This window comes from Natrix helvetica (genome assembly GCF_964273705.1).
Source record: "Natrix helvetica genome assembly, chromosome: 1".
Taxonomy (NCBI): Eukaryota; Metazoa; Chordata; class Lepidosauria; order Squamata; family Natricidae; genus Natrix; species Natrix helvetica.
Window position 1 is genome coordinate 71,698,710 of NC_138548.1, and position 18,158 is coordinate 71,716,867.

Genomic DNA, 18,158 nt, shown 5'->3' on the forward strand with positions numbered 1-18,158 from the left:
GTGGTCATGTGGCTGGCATGAATAAACGCTGAAGGTGCACAGAACGTTGTTACCTTCCCACCAAAGGTGGTCCCTATTTTTCTACTTGCATTTTTTTATGTGCTTTCAAACTGCTAGGTTGGCAGAAGCTGGGACAAGTAACAGGAGCTCACTCGGTTACGTGGCACTAGGGATTCAAACTGACAAACTGTCGAACCTTTCTGATCAACAAGCTCAGCATCTTAGCCACTTAGCCACCGCATCCCTTGTAATGGCATAGGAGAATGCTAAATGGGGTGTCTTTATTACATGAAAGGGAAATAATAAAAGCATTCCCAGATGTAAGAGTTCTTGCCAATGAGAAAACATTTGGCCCATAACTCCATAGGAAATATTATAAAGCATTTCTGAAGCTATATTGTTGTGGAGCTCCAGGAAAAAATATATAAATCATGAACAGACCATTTCATGCTTGAGTTTCAGATAAAGACAGAGAACTTGAGGGATTTTCTGCTTCAAGTACAAAAATCACTTAGTTGTTGGCAATATTGCAGAAAGGCTGAGGAACATATGCCTGCTCCTCCTATGTCTCAAGCATCAAATCTCCTGAGGCCTGTCCCAACAGGAATCACTGAACAATAGGCAATAACAAGCTTTGCAACCTGATCATGCATGGGAGCAATTGATTATGGTAATTGCATCTCAGATTGAACCAGTTCACACAGTTCTCCAATGTGCTGTTGTCAAAACCGAGCTGCAGGTGTCCCTGAAGCAGAAACACCAGAGGCCAAAGTCCTGAGGGTGTGGCAGAGTCAAGAATAAAAAACAGCACGCAAAACAAGGGTGGAGATCTTTTTTTTTCACTTTGAGGCACACCTACACTCATAAGACATCCATTCATTCCACGGCTGCATTCCACAGCAGCAGGCAGGCCAAAGCCAAATTTGGGGTTGACCAAAGCAACACCTACGAATGCCTGTCATACTGATACTCATTCTGAAATGAAGAAGCTGAGACTTCATTTATACCATGGAGATACTATCTGTAGGAAAGAAGACCTATGTGAAATAGACATTTGCAGTTATTAGAGACGTCTTCTAAAATTCAAGTATACAGTGTAGGAGTTCTCCTACGTTTTTAATGGTGAGACAGCCTTAGTGATAACAGTATTTTTTTTCTGAGATGATCTGCTCCACTAGCTGTGGCCCTGTCTAGAGGAGATCTATGCATGGATTTAACATTCAGTTGGACTGCTGTAATTTTTTCTCTAGCTGGATTTGTTTTTGAAATTTTCAAAGCTGTTTTGGAATTTTCTATTGATGAGAAAGCAGCTAAATGTATTCATTCAGAAGTTGCCTATCTTCTGCAAAGTTTTGTAGGGTATAAATAGTTCAAGATCTTGTTGCCACTACTCCAGAATTATAAATTTAGACTTTGTATGTTCTCTCCACTCTAGTTCTTCTTGTGGTAGGCAGGGAGGGTATTATAGCCAGTCTCTTGGTGTACTGCTAGTGGATCATTCAACATTTTATTTAATAAGACCACATTGTCTGAATAGATCAGGGGTGTCAAACTCAAGGCCTGCAGACCAGATCCGGCCTGTGGGATGCTTAGATCTGGCTCATGGGGCCACCCTGGAAACAGTGAATGACCGGTGCCTCTGCCAGCAAAAATGGAGCTCAGGAGCCCGTTTTTGCTGACAGAACACTTGGGCCACCACAGGTGCCTCTAACACGAGTGATGTCAAGCTGGCCACGTCCACCTTGCCCCCCCCCAAGGTCAAACACAATTGTGTTGTGGCCCTCAATGAAATCGAGTTGGACACCCCTGTTAATATTAATAGATGATCTTAATGTAAACTGTTTCTGTCGAAAGGTTCAGAACTTCATATTTATGGTCAGAATTGGTTTCTTCTTTTTCACATGGTTTGCCAGCACTATCCAATCGCAATTACCAAATGTGTGCTGCTAATTGTGTGTGTGCGTGCGGACGTACGCGCACCTCTCTCCAGTTTGTTATCTTTCTGTCCTCTTATAGGAAGTGCCCTCTTAACTCTTCCCTTGCCTTAGTAGGGTGAAAGTACTCTATTGTTTCATCACATTGGTCACCCAAGTAACAGCGGGATCAGATGCCACGGGTACTTTCGCTAGCTGCACTGGTTGCCATTGAACTCTGATTTTAGTTCAAAGTACTGGTTAGGCTCTAAAACCTAAGTGGTTTGAGGCCCACGTTGCCCAAAGGATTTTTTTTTTTCCCATCTGCATTTAGATTCACAAGATTTGTGCTGAGCTGTTGGACTCTGAAACAAGTGCAAAGGGAAAATCCCTTTCAGCTGTCTTCTGTTGGGTGAAATCCCTTTCTTTCAGGTCTGGAAAATCCCGTAAAGCTCACTTATTCTCAGTGACTTTCTTTCAAACTAGTTGAGTTGGCACGATAAATGTAACTCTTCATGGATTTTTAAACTAGAACGTTACATTTTATATGCTAGTCTCTACAGTTTATTTGGGCGCTGGAGATTTCTGCTATGTTTATTTCCCAAATACTTGAAAATTGCCTTGAAAAGTTTTACGATAGAGTGAAGAAAGGATTGAAAAATGATAATGTCTGGTGCTAGCATGATACAAATATATGTATGTACAGTATATATTTAGATCTGTTGGCCACCAATCACTGCAACATACATACTTGTGTCAGATACTGGGATGCAAGGACATAATTTACATGATGAGCTTACACACCTATGATGAGCTTACACACCATGGTTGTCATCATGGCTTGTGGTAGATGCTTCTGCTAAAGATGCTGATCACGAACAGTTAGGTTTGGAAAAGCTTCCTATAGGCCCCAGTTGATGGTGTTTTTGAAGCCTCTTTGACAATACAGTTTTGGAAGATCAACTGCTGTCCCGGGGGAAGAAAAAATTAACTCTTTCCTTCCAGGAGCAGCACACTAGAAACAGTCTTTCCCCCCCAAGAAAATATTCCTTTTTCTTCTTTATTATCACTTTGATTAATTTTGTTTAAAATTTTTATCTGTTACTTGTATCTGTTTCCTATGTAACACACACACAAAAAAAACTTTTAGTGTCAGTGCAGGGCTTTTTTCGATAGAAACTGAGATGATGGGAAAGGACTATAAATCCTTCTGGTTGATTAGGCAAGAAACTGCAAGACTAGCTTTTCAAAAACAGAAAAATCAGATAAGTAGATTTCTTGTTGAGGAGATGACAAAGCCTATATATATATATATATATATATATATATTTTCACGGGTGTGGGTATGCTGGTTTTGTTATATTCGGGTCTTTTCCCGTGTAAGGTTGAGATTGTCTTTGCAACGTTTCGGCAGGATCTCACCTGCCATCTTCAAGCGTGGGCTCAAAAGCTTTTGAGCCCACGCTTGAAGATGGCAGGTGAGATCCTGCCGAAACGTTGCAAAGACAATCTCAACCTTACACGGGAAAAGACCTGAATACAACAAAACCGTGTGTGTGTGTGTGTGTGTGTCTGTGTGTGTGTATGTATGTATGTATGTATGTATGTATGTATGTATGTATGTATGTATGTATGGCTAGAAGCAGGAAGGATAATTTCACCGGGGATTTGTTTTGGAAATGGACTGGTGTGGCACCAAGCTGTTTACTTTGAGAAAAACAACTGGGCTGGACTTTTGCATTCCTTGAAGCAAATGCTATATATATTGACGTAAATAGTATGTTTTATATTTCTTGCTGCGGAAAGCCATGAGTCAGCCTGGACTGCAAAATTATTATGGGTTTAGTTCCTCAGTGTGGGCATCTATAAGGAGAGATGAGAATTTCAGCTGAGAATTCAAGCCCCTTTATTCTAAATGACCAGACTCATCTCTATAGATTAATGTAGCTACCCTGAACTCCTCCAGGGTAATATAAGAATAATCAGTATTCTTAAATTTTTTAAAAAAATATTCTTCCAAAATATTTGAGTGATTGCTTGATTAAGATAAAAATGTCTCCCGTGAGGCATTGATTTGTGGTGACTGCATGGACACAAACTATGATTAGGAGTAATCAAGCCGACAGAACAAGGTGTTTGAGTGATGTTGCAAAAACAGAACTGGGAAACAAAGAAAGAAAAACGGAACATTTGTTTTTAAAGCCTGGGTTTTTTTTTAGATTCACCTCAGTCCTGTGATGGAGCCATGGGCTAAACACAATTTCTCCAGGTTCTTTTAGGCCACAGGGTATACTTAATCCTGAGGGACAAAAAAAATGTAACTGAAAGCATGAGCAGCCAGGTAGTGGCTGTAGTTTGACTTATTTTATTCAGTTTCATTAGAGATGCAGAATGCCCTCTTACCTAAGACTTTCAAGAAACCAAAGAGCCCCCCCTTTATCGGTAATGTCACTACCTCTATCCTTGCATCCAACCCTCCCCTGCACGGTCTCTATTGGTGCTTTCTTGGGACACTTGACAGATCAGAATGAATTTCCTCTTGCACATTAGAATTCTGCCTGCTTGTACTAGGTACAGCCTATTGTTCCTAACATGCACGTCCATCGGTCACTGCACATAGTGCTAATCTCTCTTAAGTTCCAGGCTCCTCCCCACAACCGTTTTTTCCATGGCTGAAGGAGAGAGAGAGAGAGGGGGGGGAGAGAGAGAGAGAGAGGATTCTACCCCCACCCCCTTTACATCCATTTCTGTCCCATGCTGGGAAAAACAAAGAAGCATTTCATTCTCTGATCTGTCAAGTTTAGTGAGGCAACCACCCTCCAGTATAAAAAGATCAACTGGAGCCGAGAGTTACCCCAGCAAAGAAATACAAATGTGCAGTTAACTTGTAAACATTACTGCCATCTGAGCCATCTTTCTACTATTAGCAGTCCCTGGTGCTTGTAGGAAAGGAAGGATTGTTATTTTTCTAGGGCTGGAGAAAAGAGCTGAATACATGCTTATAAAGACACGATTATGAAAAGCAGGCTCACTCATATTGTCATCTCTGGCTGTAATGCATGCAGTACAGAGGTATACAGACTGCAGAGTCTATTTCATTGGAGTTGATGGTAGAACAAAAGGTATGGGTGGATGCCTAACGTAAAATGTGTGTGTATGTGTGTGTTTTAATCATAATTGTTTGACTAATTGAATAGGTTTCTCCTTGAAACCAAGAGAGATGTATGATATGAAAGGGACACGGTGGCTTCAGTGGCTAAGATGCTGAGCTTGTCGATCAGAAAGGTCAGCAGGTCTGCAGTTCGAATCTCTAGCGCCACGTAACAGAGTGAGCTCCCGTTACTTGTTCCAGCTTCTGTCAGCCTAGCAGTTCTAAAGCACGTAAAAGTAGAAAAATAGGGACCACCCTTGGTGGGAAGGTAACAACGTTCCGTGAGCCTTCGGCATTTAGTCAGGCCGGCCACATGACCACGGAGGCGTCTTCAGACAGCTCTGGCTCTTCAGCTTTGAAACAGAGATGAGCACTGCCCCCTAGAGTTGGGAATGGCCAGCACATATGTGCGAGGGGAACCTTTGTCTTATGACGTGAAAAAAGGGAATCAATAAAAAAGTGCAAAATAGGTTGGTAAAATTAAATAAAAAGTCCAAAGCCCAGTTAACCGGAGGGATTAAAAACTGCATCTGGATGCAAGGGTTATTTTCATGTAGCAGTTCTCCTCCTCTTGTTGATCTCCAGAGGTGACTGCAATTCCAAGAATTCTCACCTGTGAGATCTCAAAACTATTGTAGGACATACTGTATGAGATTCCTCATTTTTTCCATTAATGCAGTTCGTTGCAGTTTTACTGACACTATAAGGGTGGGGCGGGGGGGGGGGAAATGCTGCGGTTGTATTTATGGAATATGCTTGTTTGTTCATCAAGGCCCAGGAGAGATTGGCAGCAGCTTTCAAAATTCCAGATTATTCTAATCTCCGATTTTTGGTGCTTGTATGCTTGCTATTATCATTATGCTAATCTTTTGATTATTCTAGAGTTTTCTTCTGTTTCACGGGGTTCAATTGTTTGAAGGATTCATCACTGCATTTCAATGGCCCAAGGCCAAGATGATGTGTAGTATATCATTTATTGATGCAGCCCTCCTATGATTTTCGTCCATGACGCATTTTATGTGAAATCCATGAATCTGTTTCTTCATGTTTTTTCCTTTATCCCTTTATCCCAGCAGGTAGCTGAGCTGCAGGAAGAGGTGGTCACCGAAGTTTTCTCTGTCCCTCCCTTTACAAGGGCTTTGCCAGGTTTAAAGCACGCCACCAATTACACTGTTCGAGTTCAGTGCTCTAATGAGATGGGCAGCTCTCCTTTTTCAGATTGGGTCTATTTTCAGACCTTGGGATTAGGTAAGATTTAGAGGGCTAGAATCTTTAAAAATATCGTGGGTTTTTTTTTTTGTGTGTGTGTGTTGAATCAGAAAATATTTGGAAAATAGCAACCTCCTGATTAATTGAACAGATATATTGTCTGATTAAACAAAGATTACAAGGAACGTGCAAAACTCAGGTGGTTCAAGCAATCAATCATCTGCCTCCATAGTCTTCCAAGTAGAATAGAATAGAATTCTTTATTGGCCAAGTGTGGTTGGACACACATCTGAATAAAATGAATGTTTCAGTGTTTAGAGCTTGTTGAAAAGGTGGAAAACCTTTTAGAAGACTGTGTAGAACTTAACCACAAATTTAATAAACGATTATTAATAACATTTAGGATATCTTTAGAAGAAATGACTGAGCGAAAAATAGAATTCAAACCAGAAACATTCTTATTAGGATTGCTGGATCAAAAAATGGACAAACAATCTCAATACATAATCATGCACATACTCACGCCAGGATTGCCTTCGCACAAAACTGGGAAAAAATCAATACACCCTCAGATGAAACTACAATCAGGAAAATACTCGAATGCGCAGAAATGGATAAAATGACAATAGAACTAAAAGAAAGAGAAGAATCGGACTTCTATAAAGTATGGAATAAAATGTACAAGTGGCTAGAAAACAGAAGCCAAGACAGAAAATAGAGAATACAAATATATGGATATAAATAATAAATACTATTATAAGTGTTAAGACTATGTTTGTTAAATCATAGGACAAGGTTATAGTGAGAGGAAGGCAATGCAGAAGGGAGAATTATAAAAGCTCAGAAGGAAGGCCAATAGAGAAAGCTGTAAAATTATTGTATATTGTTATGTATGTTCTATGGTTTGTTGTGTCTTATTGTGTTTTTTTTCTTTGCTGTGTCTTCCCTATTGTTTTTTAAAGATCAAAACATTTAATAAAAATTATTTATTTAAAAAAGGATATCTTTAGGATTTCCTAAAGCTTTTCTGTACTTTGAGGCTTACTCTTTTAAACAGCACAACAAATACATTGCAATTTTCTTTCCCTTGCAGCTCCAAATTGTACTCCACAAAATGTACACATTATCCAAAGAGATTCTTGTCTGATTTTGGAATGGGAAGCAGTAGCTCCAGAAATGTTTGGGGAGAATGCCTTGGGATACAGGTTGGAGTGGAGCCAAGATAACATAACTCAGGTAATAAACATATGCTCTTGGTGGAGCAGACCAAAGTCTATCTAGAAGAAGCTTTTCTAACCTTATAGCCTGCCGATGGATTGCTCTTCAACTCCCATCATCCTTTAGCTAGCTAGAGGTCAAGCAGGAAAATATAGTAACGACAGCCCAATAGGCTTAAATGCCCAAACAAAGATCCTTATCCTTAACCCATAGATCCTTATAACAAGTGATAAATGACCTTCATAAATTGAAAATGCTGCTAATAGATTTCATTGCATCATATGGTAATGAGTTCTAAAAAGTAATAATTTGAACGATTAAAAAAAAGCAGCTTGATTAGAATGAACTACCAATAAAAGCAGTGGGGTCTCCATATTGGTAAGATGTGTATTCACAGATTTGTGTTTTTATGGTGGCAGTTGCGAAATTTATCATACTAAAAATTTGGCTGCTGCTTGTTGCATGCACATTGAGTAATGATGTTCAGTTTCGCAGTGAGAAATGTCTCTTTGTGTATTGTGTGCATTTATTCTGCATCTGGTTTTGTTTAACTTGCTGATTAAGGCTGGAAAATCTCCTCAAAAAATAAAAGAAATACTTAAAAATTGGAGGCATTTCAAATGTATCCCCAAAAGGATAACACTGCCTTGCACAGATATAACTCATATCATCACAAACAGACCTGGGTTTAGTCTTGGGGAGTATAAATTAAAAACTATCCACCCTGATAAGAATAGATTTGCTAGTACGACTGAAAGCAAGAAATATTAGAGATTGAAGAGGTAATGCTAGTTATTTTAAGGCATAACTGAATGTAGGAAGCCTTACTTATGTTCATGCTTGGGATGAGCTTCTCTTCACAGCAGCTTAGATACAATACAATACAATACAATATAATACAATAGCAAAGTTGGAAAGGACCTTGGAGGTCTTCTAGTCCAACCCTCTGCCTAGGCAGGAAACCCTATACCGTTTCAGACAAATGGCTATCCAACATCTTCTTAAAGACTTCCAGTGTTGGGGCATTCACAACTTCTGGAGGCAAGCTGTTCCACTGATTAATTGTTCTAACTGTCAGGAAATTTCTCCTCAGTTCTAAGTTGCTTCTCTCCTCGATTAGCTTCCACCCATTGATATTAGACATGCATATTGTATTTGCTCTTAGGACTGCAAAAACTGTGTAAGGAATAGGATAGCAAGACTAAAAAATTGTCTGCTTTCACATAAACTTTCCAGCTTAATGCCCTACTTCAGATACTCTTTTACCAGTGAGAGACTGAGGACCACTTGTTCTGTTATCTAGTGCTACTGATTCTTGCAAATTTGAATGCCAGATATAAACTGTATTTTGTGCCCAGTTTTTGTTTTAATTTGGGAATGATAGGACTATTGTCTATCAATGCATTTGGTCAGCTATTTTTAGGGAACCGAATCTGGGTTCTCTTAACGGTTACTACACTGTTCCGTTCTTTTCATAGCAGTGGTAATAGCTTGCTGAAATAACAAACAATTGAGGTATCAAGTAGCCTCAGACGAACATGCCCCAATCATATGTGAAGTGGAGTGGGAAGCGGGAGATATCTGGGAAGGAAGATTTAATACTAATGACGGTGGAATTAAATTGCTTCCATTATGGGCGACATTTTATTTCTAAACTAGAAAATAATGTTTTGTACAGTAATTCCATCCTTACATGGGTACAAAGTAGGCTCGGCTCAGAGACCAGAGTTCAATTGTGCAATTAATAATGCCTCAATTTAGTGTAAAACCAAATCATCAGTTATTTACTATGTAACTGAATGACAAAGACTAGGCATAAGTTTTGATTTCCGGGCTTTGAAGCACAGAATTTATTTGATGGAAACCAGTGAATTTCATAAAGGTGGGAATTTAGACAATGACAGCAAGTAGCTGCACAGGGTAGAACAATTCACACTCTGAATTGTCCTGGAATAGCCTTGCTTATCAACCCAAATAGTGCAGGCAAACATGGGATGTACAGGAGATGCCAGAAGCACAAATAGCTTCTTACGGTTGTATCATCTTTTGGAAAGGACAGATAACAATAGACTGTGCAACAAACCCTAATCCCAAGATTACTAGATAACTTGGAACAGAAGAAATTGATTTTCTAATTCAAAGGTAATAATGAACAAATGTCACTTGAATGACAATGCAACATTTGTGGTTTTTTTGGGGGGTTACAGGGGGAAATGATTGTGAAGGAAGCAAGAGCTAACCTTTCTATGTGGAATCCCTTAAAAGACCTTATAATCAAGGTCTGTATACTCAGTTCAGCCGGCTGTGGACCTTGGAGTGAGCCCTTACTGCTTACATCCCAAGATTTAATAGGTAAGTGGCAAATGCAGGAAGCATTTCTGTTTGCGTTTGGGGAAAATGGGCTGTTGTTAATATGGTGCATCAGATGAGGATCAGTGAGAGAGCTGGTACCATTGTATTTCTCTGGCTGTGCTCTTTCCAATATTCCCAGCTGCATATGTAGTATGTTTTCACAGATGAGAACCAAGCAGCTTCAAACAATCTAGCAGAAGCAGGGAGTATTGCAAATTTTCTGTGTAAAGGAACATTTGACATGTGAAGGAAAAGAGCAATATAATACAATTGGCTCCCCTACTATTGTTTGGTGTTACTGTATTATTAAAAATGATTGAAAGAACCTGTGAGAATGATATGGCCTAGATCAGGGATGTCAAAACTCCTGGTTTGCAGGCAGGATGTATCATGTGTGGGCTATGCCCACGCCCGGTTTACGGAAGCGGGGGGAAAGTTCCAATACATCACGTGATGCTGCCGTGACAAGGTGAGTTTGACACCCTTGGCCTAGATCAGTGATGGCAAACCTTTTCGGCACCAAGTGCCGAAATCAGAATGTGTGTGCATGCGCCAGAGTGCCAGAAATCCAAAGACCTAAAGACCAGGTGGCTGGTGCACATGCCTGTTTTTTGGCCATTGTTGGCCATTTTTCAGGCAGTTTTGCAGGCTGTTTTGAGGCCAAAAAATGGCCTGGTTTGGGGGCCTTTTTCATGTCATTTTCGGGCTGTTTTCCAGCACTTGCAAAGACTAACTGGCCACACCGGAAACTAATAGAGCAGCTGGCAATGACACATGTGCCCACATAAAGGATTCTGCATGCCACCTCTGGCACTCCCGCCAAAGGTTCGCCATCACGGGCCTAGATTAATAGGAATAGTATTTCCTGCATTTGAGATCCCCCCCCCCCCCCGAATGAGTTATAAAGATTCCCAGATCAGGGTATGTAACAGTTTTTGCTCTTAGTTATAAAAGAATTATAGGGAGCCATCGTTAATTGCTTATCTTTTGAAGTACAGCAATGTGTAATTATAGCATTGCAAATACTATATAAACTTTATAGTATGTTAAATTATGATGCATTATCTTAAATTTAATTATGCATTGTACAGGTAGTTCCCGACTTTCGGCCACAATTGAGCCTAAAATTTCTGTTGCTAAGTAAGGCATTTGTTATATGAGTTTCGTCCCATTTTAGGATTTTTCTTGCCACGTTTGTTAAGTGAATCACTGCAGTTCTTAAGTTGGTAATATGGTTGTTAAAGTGATTCTGCCTTCCCCATTGACTTTGCTAGTCAGAAGGTCACAAAAGGTGATCACTTGACCCCGGGATACTGCAATAGTCATAAAGATGAGTCAGCTGCGAAGCATCTGAATTTTGATCACATGACCATGGGGATACTGCAATGGTTCTAAGCGTGAAAAATGTTCATAAATCCCTTTTTTCAGTAACATAAATCTGAACGGTCACTAAATGAATTGTTGTAAGTTGAGGACTACCTGTAATATAAGTATTATAGAGTATGGGCATAAAATGGAGGAGTGGGGAAATGTTCCAAATGGAAACAGCTGATTTTTCATTTCTTCCTGGAAGTTTCCCCGCAAGGTTTCAAGCATGGGTTTATTTTCTCAAACCAAAAGAAAACAGATTTTTTTTGATACATAAAAGCTACATTCAACACTTCAGAGGAACTACTGTAAAAGCCACACTGGGTGGTGTCATATGATTGTGTTAGACATAGTACAACTTGCGAACATCTCCGAGATAAATTTTGCATCATGTTCCAGCTGCATCTTTGAACAATCGGCCTTTGCCTAAGAACAAAATTAGCAAGATTGATGAAACCAAAGGCCCAGCATGTTTAGCCTTCTCTTCTAAGGATGGCAGGTTCAGAAATTGACCAAATGGAGATGTACCCCTTCGAACCTTGCAGAACATCAGCTTTGGCTGTGCTGCTACATCATTTTAGCATTATTTAGAATATGACTAGCGAACCTCCTTCTAGGAGTGGACCTCTTTCATGGATAAAAATACTTATAGGCTAAACATTTCGCTTTCTCACAAGGATTATATTTTCCAAACAGGGGGGCAAAGGCAGCCTCTTTATGGAACATCCTGGGTTCCTGTGGTTTTAGGAATTCTAACTGCACTGGTTACAGCAGTTGCCTTAGCACTAATTCTTCTACGGAAAAGAAGAAAAGAAACGCGGTTTGGGTAAAAGTCTTTTTTTCCTTTTTTTGCTGTTTATCATTCCCATTGTAATTTCAGCATCCCTTTGTTCAGAGATCCTCAAAATGTTGCTGCCTGATATGTCAGCGGGAATTCCTTAGCTGGCATAGTCTTTAACCACATCAAGCATTTCATTTTCACTTTATCTTTCATAGTCTTTTTCATATTCTCTCTGTCTTTCTGTCTCTGTGTCTCTGTCTGTCTGTCTGTCTGTCTGTCTGTCTGTCTCTCTCTCTCTCTCTCTCTCTCACACACACACACACACACACACACATACACACACACACACACAGACTGATGTGTATGGAAAATATGATAATCTTTGTCCTCCTGATTGAGAATTGAAATCTTAAAATATCTGCTTTCTGAAATGGAAAAAACTGATGACCTAATCAGTCTTTCCATTCCACAAACCAGCCTTCCAGACAGAGGTGGGAATCATATATTGTAACAACCAGTTATCCTGGAACCGAAAATGTAAGCATGCGCACGGCATCAAAAACCCGGCGATTATATATACAGGATGTGATAGTGCCAGGGCGGGTGGGTGGGCGGGCCCAGCCACTGGTCGCAACTACCGTTCACCCAAACTGGTCCGAACCAGCAGCAACCCACCACTGCCTTCATATAACAACCTGTAGAATTGGCTTCCAGATTTCCCTGTGCCACTGACTATATTACACTTTTGCCAATAAGTTAGTAGGGAAAGAAGGAACCATAAGAAGAGGGTGGCATAGGTAATAATGAAGAAAAAGCAGTAGATTAAGCCTTAGAGGAATGCTATTTTCCCACCCTTACAATACTGTATTGTAAATGTAACCATTTTCCAGAGGCCCTTTGGAAATCTGAAAGAATTTTCCTGGGCCTTCTGATATTTTGCACGGCCTAGAAAATAGTTGCCAAGATAAAGAGGTTCTTAGCTGTTGTCTGTAGCAAGTACATAACTTAGGTTTTCTGGTATTCTACTTTGCACATTTTATGAGATGTTCATTGCTTTCCCCTCTGTTTAGTCAAGCCTTTGGCAGTGTGGTCGGAGGTGATCCTGTAGTCCATTTCAGAGCAGTGCGATCATTCAATCGAGAAGTCCCAGAGCTTATTGAAGTAACATGTAAGTAAAATATATATGACTCTTTCTTCAGCAAGTATATTTCCATTCTCTTAATGGGAATTCTCATCAAACCATTTCCTAATAGCACTGTGATGATGATAATGATGATGATGATGATACATATAATATTATATTCATTTGCCAAATTGAAAGACTACATAAGATCATGCCTTATGCAAAATTGGTACCCCTATCCATGCTCCTTTGTCTTCTGTAGGTTGAGGGGGGACGACGACAACAAAACTGGATTTCCATGTCATCAAGGACCTGTTTTCATTCTGTTTCCTTTTACCTGAATCCTGATTCAAATTATTTATGAGTAAAATGAATGAAAGTAAAATGAATATCTTATGCACATTCATTGGGGTATAAATCCAGCTGACCGTAGAGTTTATGTTCTCACATAAACTGGGGAGGATGATCCAACTGAAGTTTGAAGCAGTGATACACTTTTGTATTTCAAATCAGAGTTCAACTATTGTGCTGCTGTTTGGATCTTGATTATAGCATAAAAGATAGGGCTTGCCATCTTCAGACTGAAGCATAAATTGCTATCTTTGAGGTTGATTCACAGACACTGTTTAAAGCGATCCGTTCCCACTTGTATTCTCCAGACTGTAACTCTCAGAATTGCCAGTCATTAAGTGGAGATGACCATGATGGGAATGGCTGGATTTTAAACTCATATTTCCTATCATTCAAGGAAAGTGGTGCAAATAATTTGAAACACTGAAATGTTTTAACACTGAAAAAAGCAACTTTATTGCATCTTTGTTGCTTTATATCTTTTATAAGACTAAAGAAGGGAATCTCTTCCTAGGGAGTAGGACTGAATTTATTTAGTTCATTTTTCATGCACCCTTACTTGGTGTTCTTCAAACTGCTGCCTTTCAGTGCATCTAACCTTAATTCCCATGTTTTCCACTCATGGTATCAAAGGTTGTGCTAGCCAAATATAATGGGAACTTGTAATTTAACGCATCTCAATACCTGTGGTGAGGGAGGATTATTCTAAACTATGCAACATTAACTGTTCCTTGGATCAAAAGTATATCAATCTAGACCCGTGATGGTGAACCTATGGCACTTGTGCCCCAAGTGGCACGTGGAGCCATGTCGCCTGGCACACGCAGCATTGCCCGTTCCTCTTCTGGGTTTCTGGCGCACAGGCGCATGCGGCGATCAGCAGGCCATTGTGCCTGTGGCAGTGCCGGAAAACAGAAGAGCTGGTCTTCCATTTTCCGGTGTGATCATGTGCGCCGACCAGCTGATTGGCATGTGGACATGCGCACCAGAAGCCAGAATACTTGCTGGCTGCAGTGCATGTATGTGCCGGAACCAAAAGTTCATTTTCCAGCAGGCACATGTCCCCTGGGCAGCTGCTCTTCCTCTTCGCAGCCCAGGCAAGTGCGTGGGTGTGTGCGAAGCGCCCACACGCACACGAGGCGCTGTCTTTTCAGCACTCCATACCGAAAAGGTTCGCCATCACTTATCTAGACTATGATTAAAGCTAGATTTTTTAAGTTGCCCTTGTTTTCTTCTGTTTATTCAGTGGACAGTATAGGAATCAGTGATGAATTGAAGACCAAACTGAAAGATGTCCTAATTCAGGAGCAACAGTTTACCCTGGGAAGAATGCTAGGCAAGGGTGAGTAGTCCATCAAAGCCTACGGAAAATGCACTTACTTTGTTTAAGCTCAGTTCCTATATTGTCGTTTGCAAATATCTCATTTCTAAGGATTTAGCCACACTAAATGGCAGAGACCTAAACTGCAATAGTTGCAACCGAATGTAACTAGGAACTGGAACTTTAGATGGGGAATACTCATCATTCCATCGGTGCTTTTAGAAGAGAACCGAGGCTGACAGATTGAATTATCTGGGGCTAAAAATGCAGGTCTGCCTATACATTGCGATTATTAGAAGCATTTGTGAGAACATAAGAAATGCACCGTATCAAAGAACATGAACGTTAGAAAAAACAAAGAACAATAGTATAAAGGTGGAACTGGAGAATGCATTTATAAAATGTGTGAAAGCTGCAGGAAATGAACAGAAGGAAAGCTAATAGGGAAGTGGAAACTACAAGGGTTATGGCAGCAGAAATATTTTTGGACGATCAAGAGAGATTTAGGAAGATTATTGCTGTAGCTTGTTACTAGCACCCTGTCAAACCTCCATATATACAATGCAGTTAAACAAGTTTATGTCCTATTGATTCCAGCATGTTGGCTATTTATTACCTTGTTTCAATCAATTCCTGTTTTTCTGTATTCCTTGGGAAGAAAAAAAATCTGTAGATTTTGATTGCAAATAAGGTGGTTTTTATATTCCTTCTCAGAGAATATTCAAAATGGAAGAACATATTTGACTGGAAGAAACTCTAATTTAGTAGTTCACATTTTAATAACTTTTAAGCTAAGCTTTCTACTCTTAATCCTAAAACAAACTTTAACTGAAGTGTTGATGGAGATTCTCAGTCATCCAGCCCATGGTTGTCCCAAAGGTGCTTTTTCAAGAGGCAACAGCACTTTCTGGTTTTTCTTTGAAGACGTTTCACTTCTCATCCAAGAAGCTTCTTCAGCTTGGATTGGAAATTGGGAAATGGAAGGATTTATACTTGCAGACAGCTGATCATTTGTATTCTTTTAGAGAGTCATTGAGGCCACCTTGAAGTTTATCTATGTCGTCAGGTCACCTGAGTAGTGCGAATGGGTGTGGAGTCTTCTTGGAACTGTTGAAATGACTATGTTCTAGACTGGAGATAGATGATGTCGTATCCCACCCCCTCTGATGAAAGAGGGCTGTTCAATTTTTACATAGATGGCTTCTTTGGTCCCTCTTTCAAATCAGCGGTCCTCTCTGTCCAAAATGTGGACTTTGCTGTCTTCAAAACAGTGGTTTTTGCCTTTCAAATACAGCTGTCCTGATCCCCTTATGTTGGGCCATGTGTTTATGAAGTGGTTGTTTTGTTTCCCCAATTTAACTGTGGTGAGCTTTTTTTAATTATCATACTCCTTTACTTTACTTTTTTTTGTAATTTATTAGGGGAATTTGGCTCCGTAAGGGAGGGTCAGTTGAAAATGCCTGATGGCTCTCTCCAGAAAGTTGCAGTGAAAATGCTAAAAGGTGAGTAAATCTAAACTATTTGAACTGTCTCCATGTCATTTTGTCACCATAAACCTTCCATTTTCTGAGTTTGTGACTATATAGTCACCAAACTACATATAGTTGGCTGTGCTTTATCTGTCTTCCCATTTTCCCTTTTCTTCTATTGCCTATAATTGGCATAAATTCCTTGAATGTGTAATTTGTTTATTTCATGTATATGGCAACCGTTCTCATCAGTGTAATTCTGGGCAGTGAACACAATTAAAAACTTCAATATAAGCATAAAAAGTAGAGATATAAGCACAACAAAAGTATAGCGTCAAAACCAATAGCCTTCAGACATCCTTTAGTTGTACTGGTTTTTAATTCACATATGCCCCACTCAATAGCATAATAATGCTGTATTCTATGGTTTTATTTAAATTCCATTTTTTTCCATAACTTAAATGTTTGACAAATGTGATTCACAATCTGCACATTAGGATTGGTAAATTAAAATATGACTAGAAACACTGTTCATATCCAATCTATTTGTTTATCTATTTGACATATTTAATGGCCAGTTCTATGGATTAAGCAGATTGCACTGTGCCCATCTTGAAGTGTTGTGGCCCAGCAGGATCTGGTTGAGCTGCTGATGGACTCAGATAGCGAGGAACCATATGAGTCTGCCCTGGATGATGTGGAGGACCCTGTGCAGGGTTCAAACTCAGAACAGGGAACAGAGAGGCTGGTTGGCCACCAGGAGGCGTCTGAAGCATGGAGCAGTGGGGAGGATCAAAGGCAGTTTGACCCTGGTGTTAGATTGAGAAGGGCTGAGAAACGGAAGCAGCAACTCCATAGGCAGACTCACAGAAGATGATTAAGCACAGGTGGTTGTGGATTGGCCCCCCTCCCAAGAGAGACTATAGGTGAGGCGTTGGGAGGGGACATTTGCAGGAAACAACCATTCAAATTAGTAGTTAAGAAAATCTATCTGTGTATTCTAGCTGTATCTGCTCGTTTGGACTATCTGCGTTGCTTCATTTGAATTATCTGGGTTGCTCTATTGAATGTGAGTTGTCTGGGCCCTCAACCAAAGCATTCGTTATCTCAGTAATTAAGCAGTGGCAAACAGCCAAGCCTGTGTTCTGGTTTATTCACAGGCGTGGAGAGGGGGTCAGAACATGAAGTGTTATTCATATCACCTGTTTTACTACTTTTTCTGCTTTTCCTATAGACTTCCAACTGTTCTTTGTACATTCTGCTCTTTTTCTTGAATTTGCCGCTAATGAGTTTAAAAGAACTCTCAATAGTACTTCCTTTTATTTTAGCTGACATCTTCACTTCCAACGACATAGAGGAATTTCTGAAAGAAGCTGCTTGCATGAAGGAGTTTGACCATCCACACATTACTAAATTAATAGGTGAGCATTGTCACATTTAATATTTGCACTAGAGGGTCCCAAACTATATATTTATCAAATCAAATCAAACCTTTATTGTCAATTGCACAACATGTGTACAATGAAATTGAATGAGCCTCCCTTGGTGTAGCCCACCCAAGAACACAGAATACATCTCAATAAATCAATACGTAAGAAGAAATCCCTAAACCCAGTAAGTAATAAAGTAACACATATACTCATACATATATACGTATATATACTATTATATTACACCAGTATATACATGTTGCACGTTACTCTGGCACTGCAAGTCTATCACATTAGCCTTGATGGTGTTATGTTGCATTTAAAGGTCTGACTGCCTATGGATAAAAGCTATTTTTCTGCCTATTCATTTGGCTGGCTATGCTTCTATATCTCCTGCCCAATGTAAAGAAAGAGAGTAAAGAAACGCTGTCCAGGTTGTGAATCATCCCTGAGAATTTTCCTCATTCTGCTG

The 18,158-nt window shown here is 39.9% G+C and overlaps 1 protein-coding gene across 2 annotated transcripts in view; it reads left to right on the plus strand.

Moving 5' to 3' along the window:
- Nucleotides 1-18,158, plus strand: part of TYRO3 (TYRO3 protein tyrosine kinase) — a 90,828-nt gene that overhangs the window by 49,358 nt on the left and 23,312 nt on the right. Inside the window, exons 7-14 of one of the 2 annotated variants that reach the window (XM_081935486.1) lie at nt 6,138-6,312; nt 7,367-7,509; nt 9,699-9,843; nt 11,908-12,037; nt 13,063-13,160; nt 14,713-14,808; nt 16,209-16,289; nt 17,585-17,677. In XM_081935486.1, the coding sequence (XP_081791612.1) occupies nt 6,138-6,312; nt 7,367-7,509; nt 9,699-9,843; nt 11,908-12,037; nt 13,063-13,160; nt 14,713-14,808; nt 16,209-16,289; nt 17,585-17,677 (961 nt within the window). The remainder of the gene's footprint in view (nt 1-6,137; nt 6,313-7,366; nt 7,510-9,698; nt 9,844-11,907; nt 12,038-13,062; nt 13,161-14,712; nt 14,809-16,208; nt 16,290-17,584; nt 17,678-18,158) is intronic. The other variant, XM_081935487.1, reaches the window with a different exon arrangement.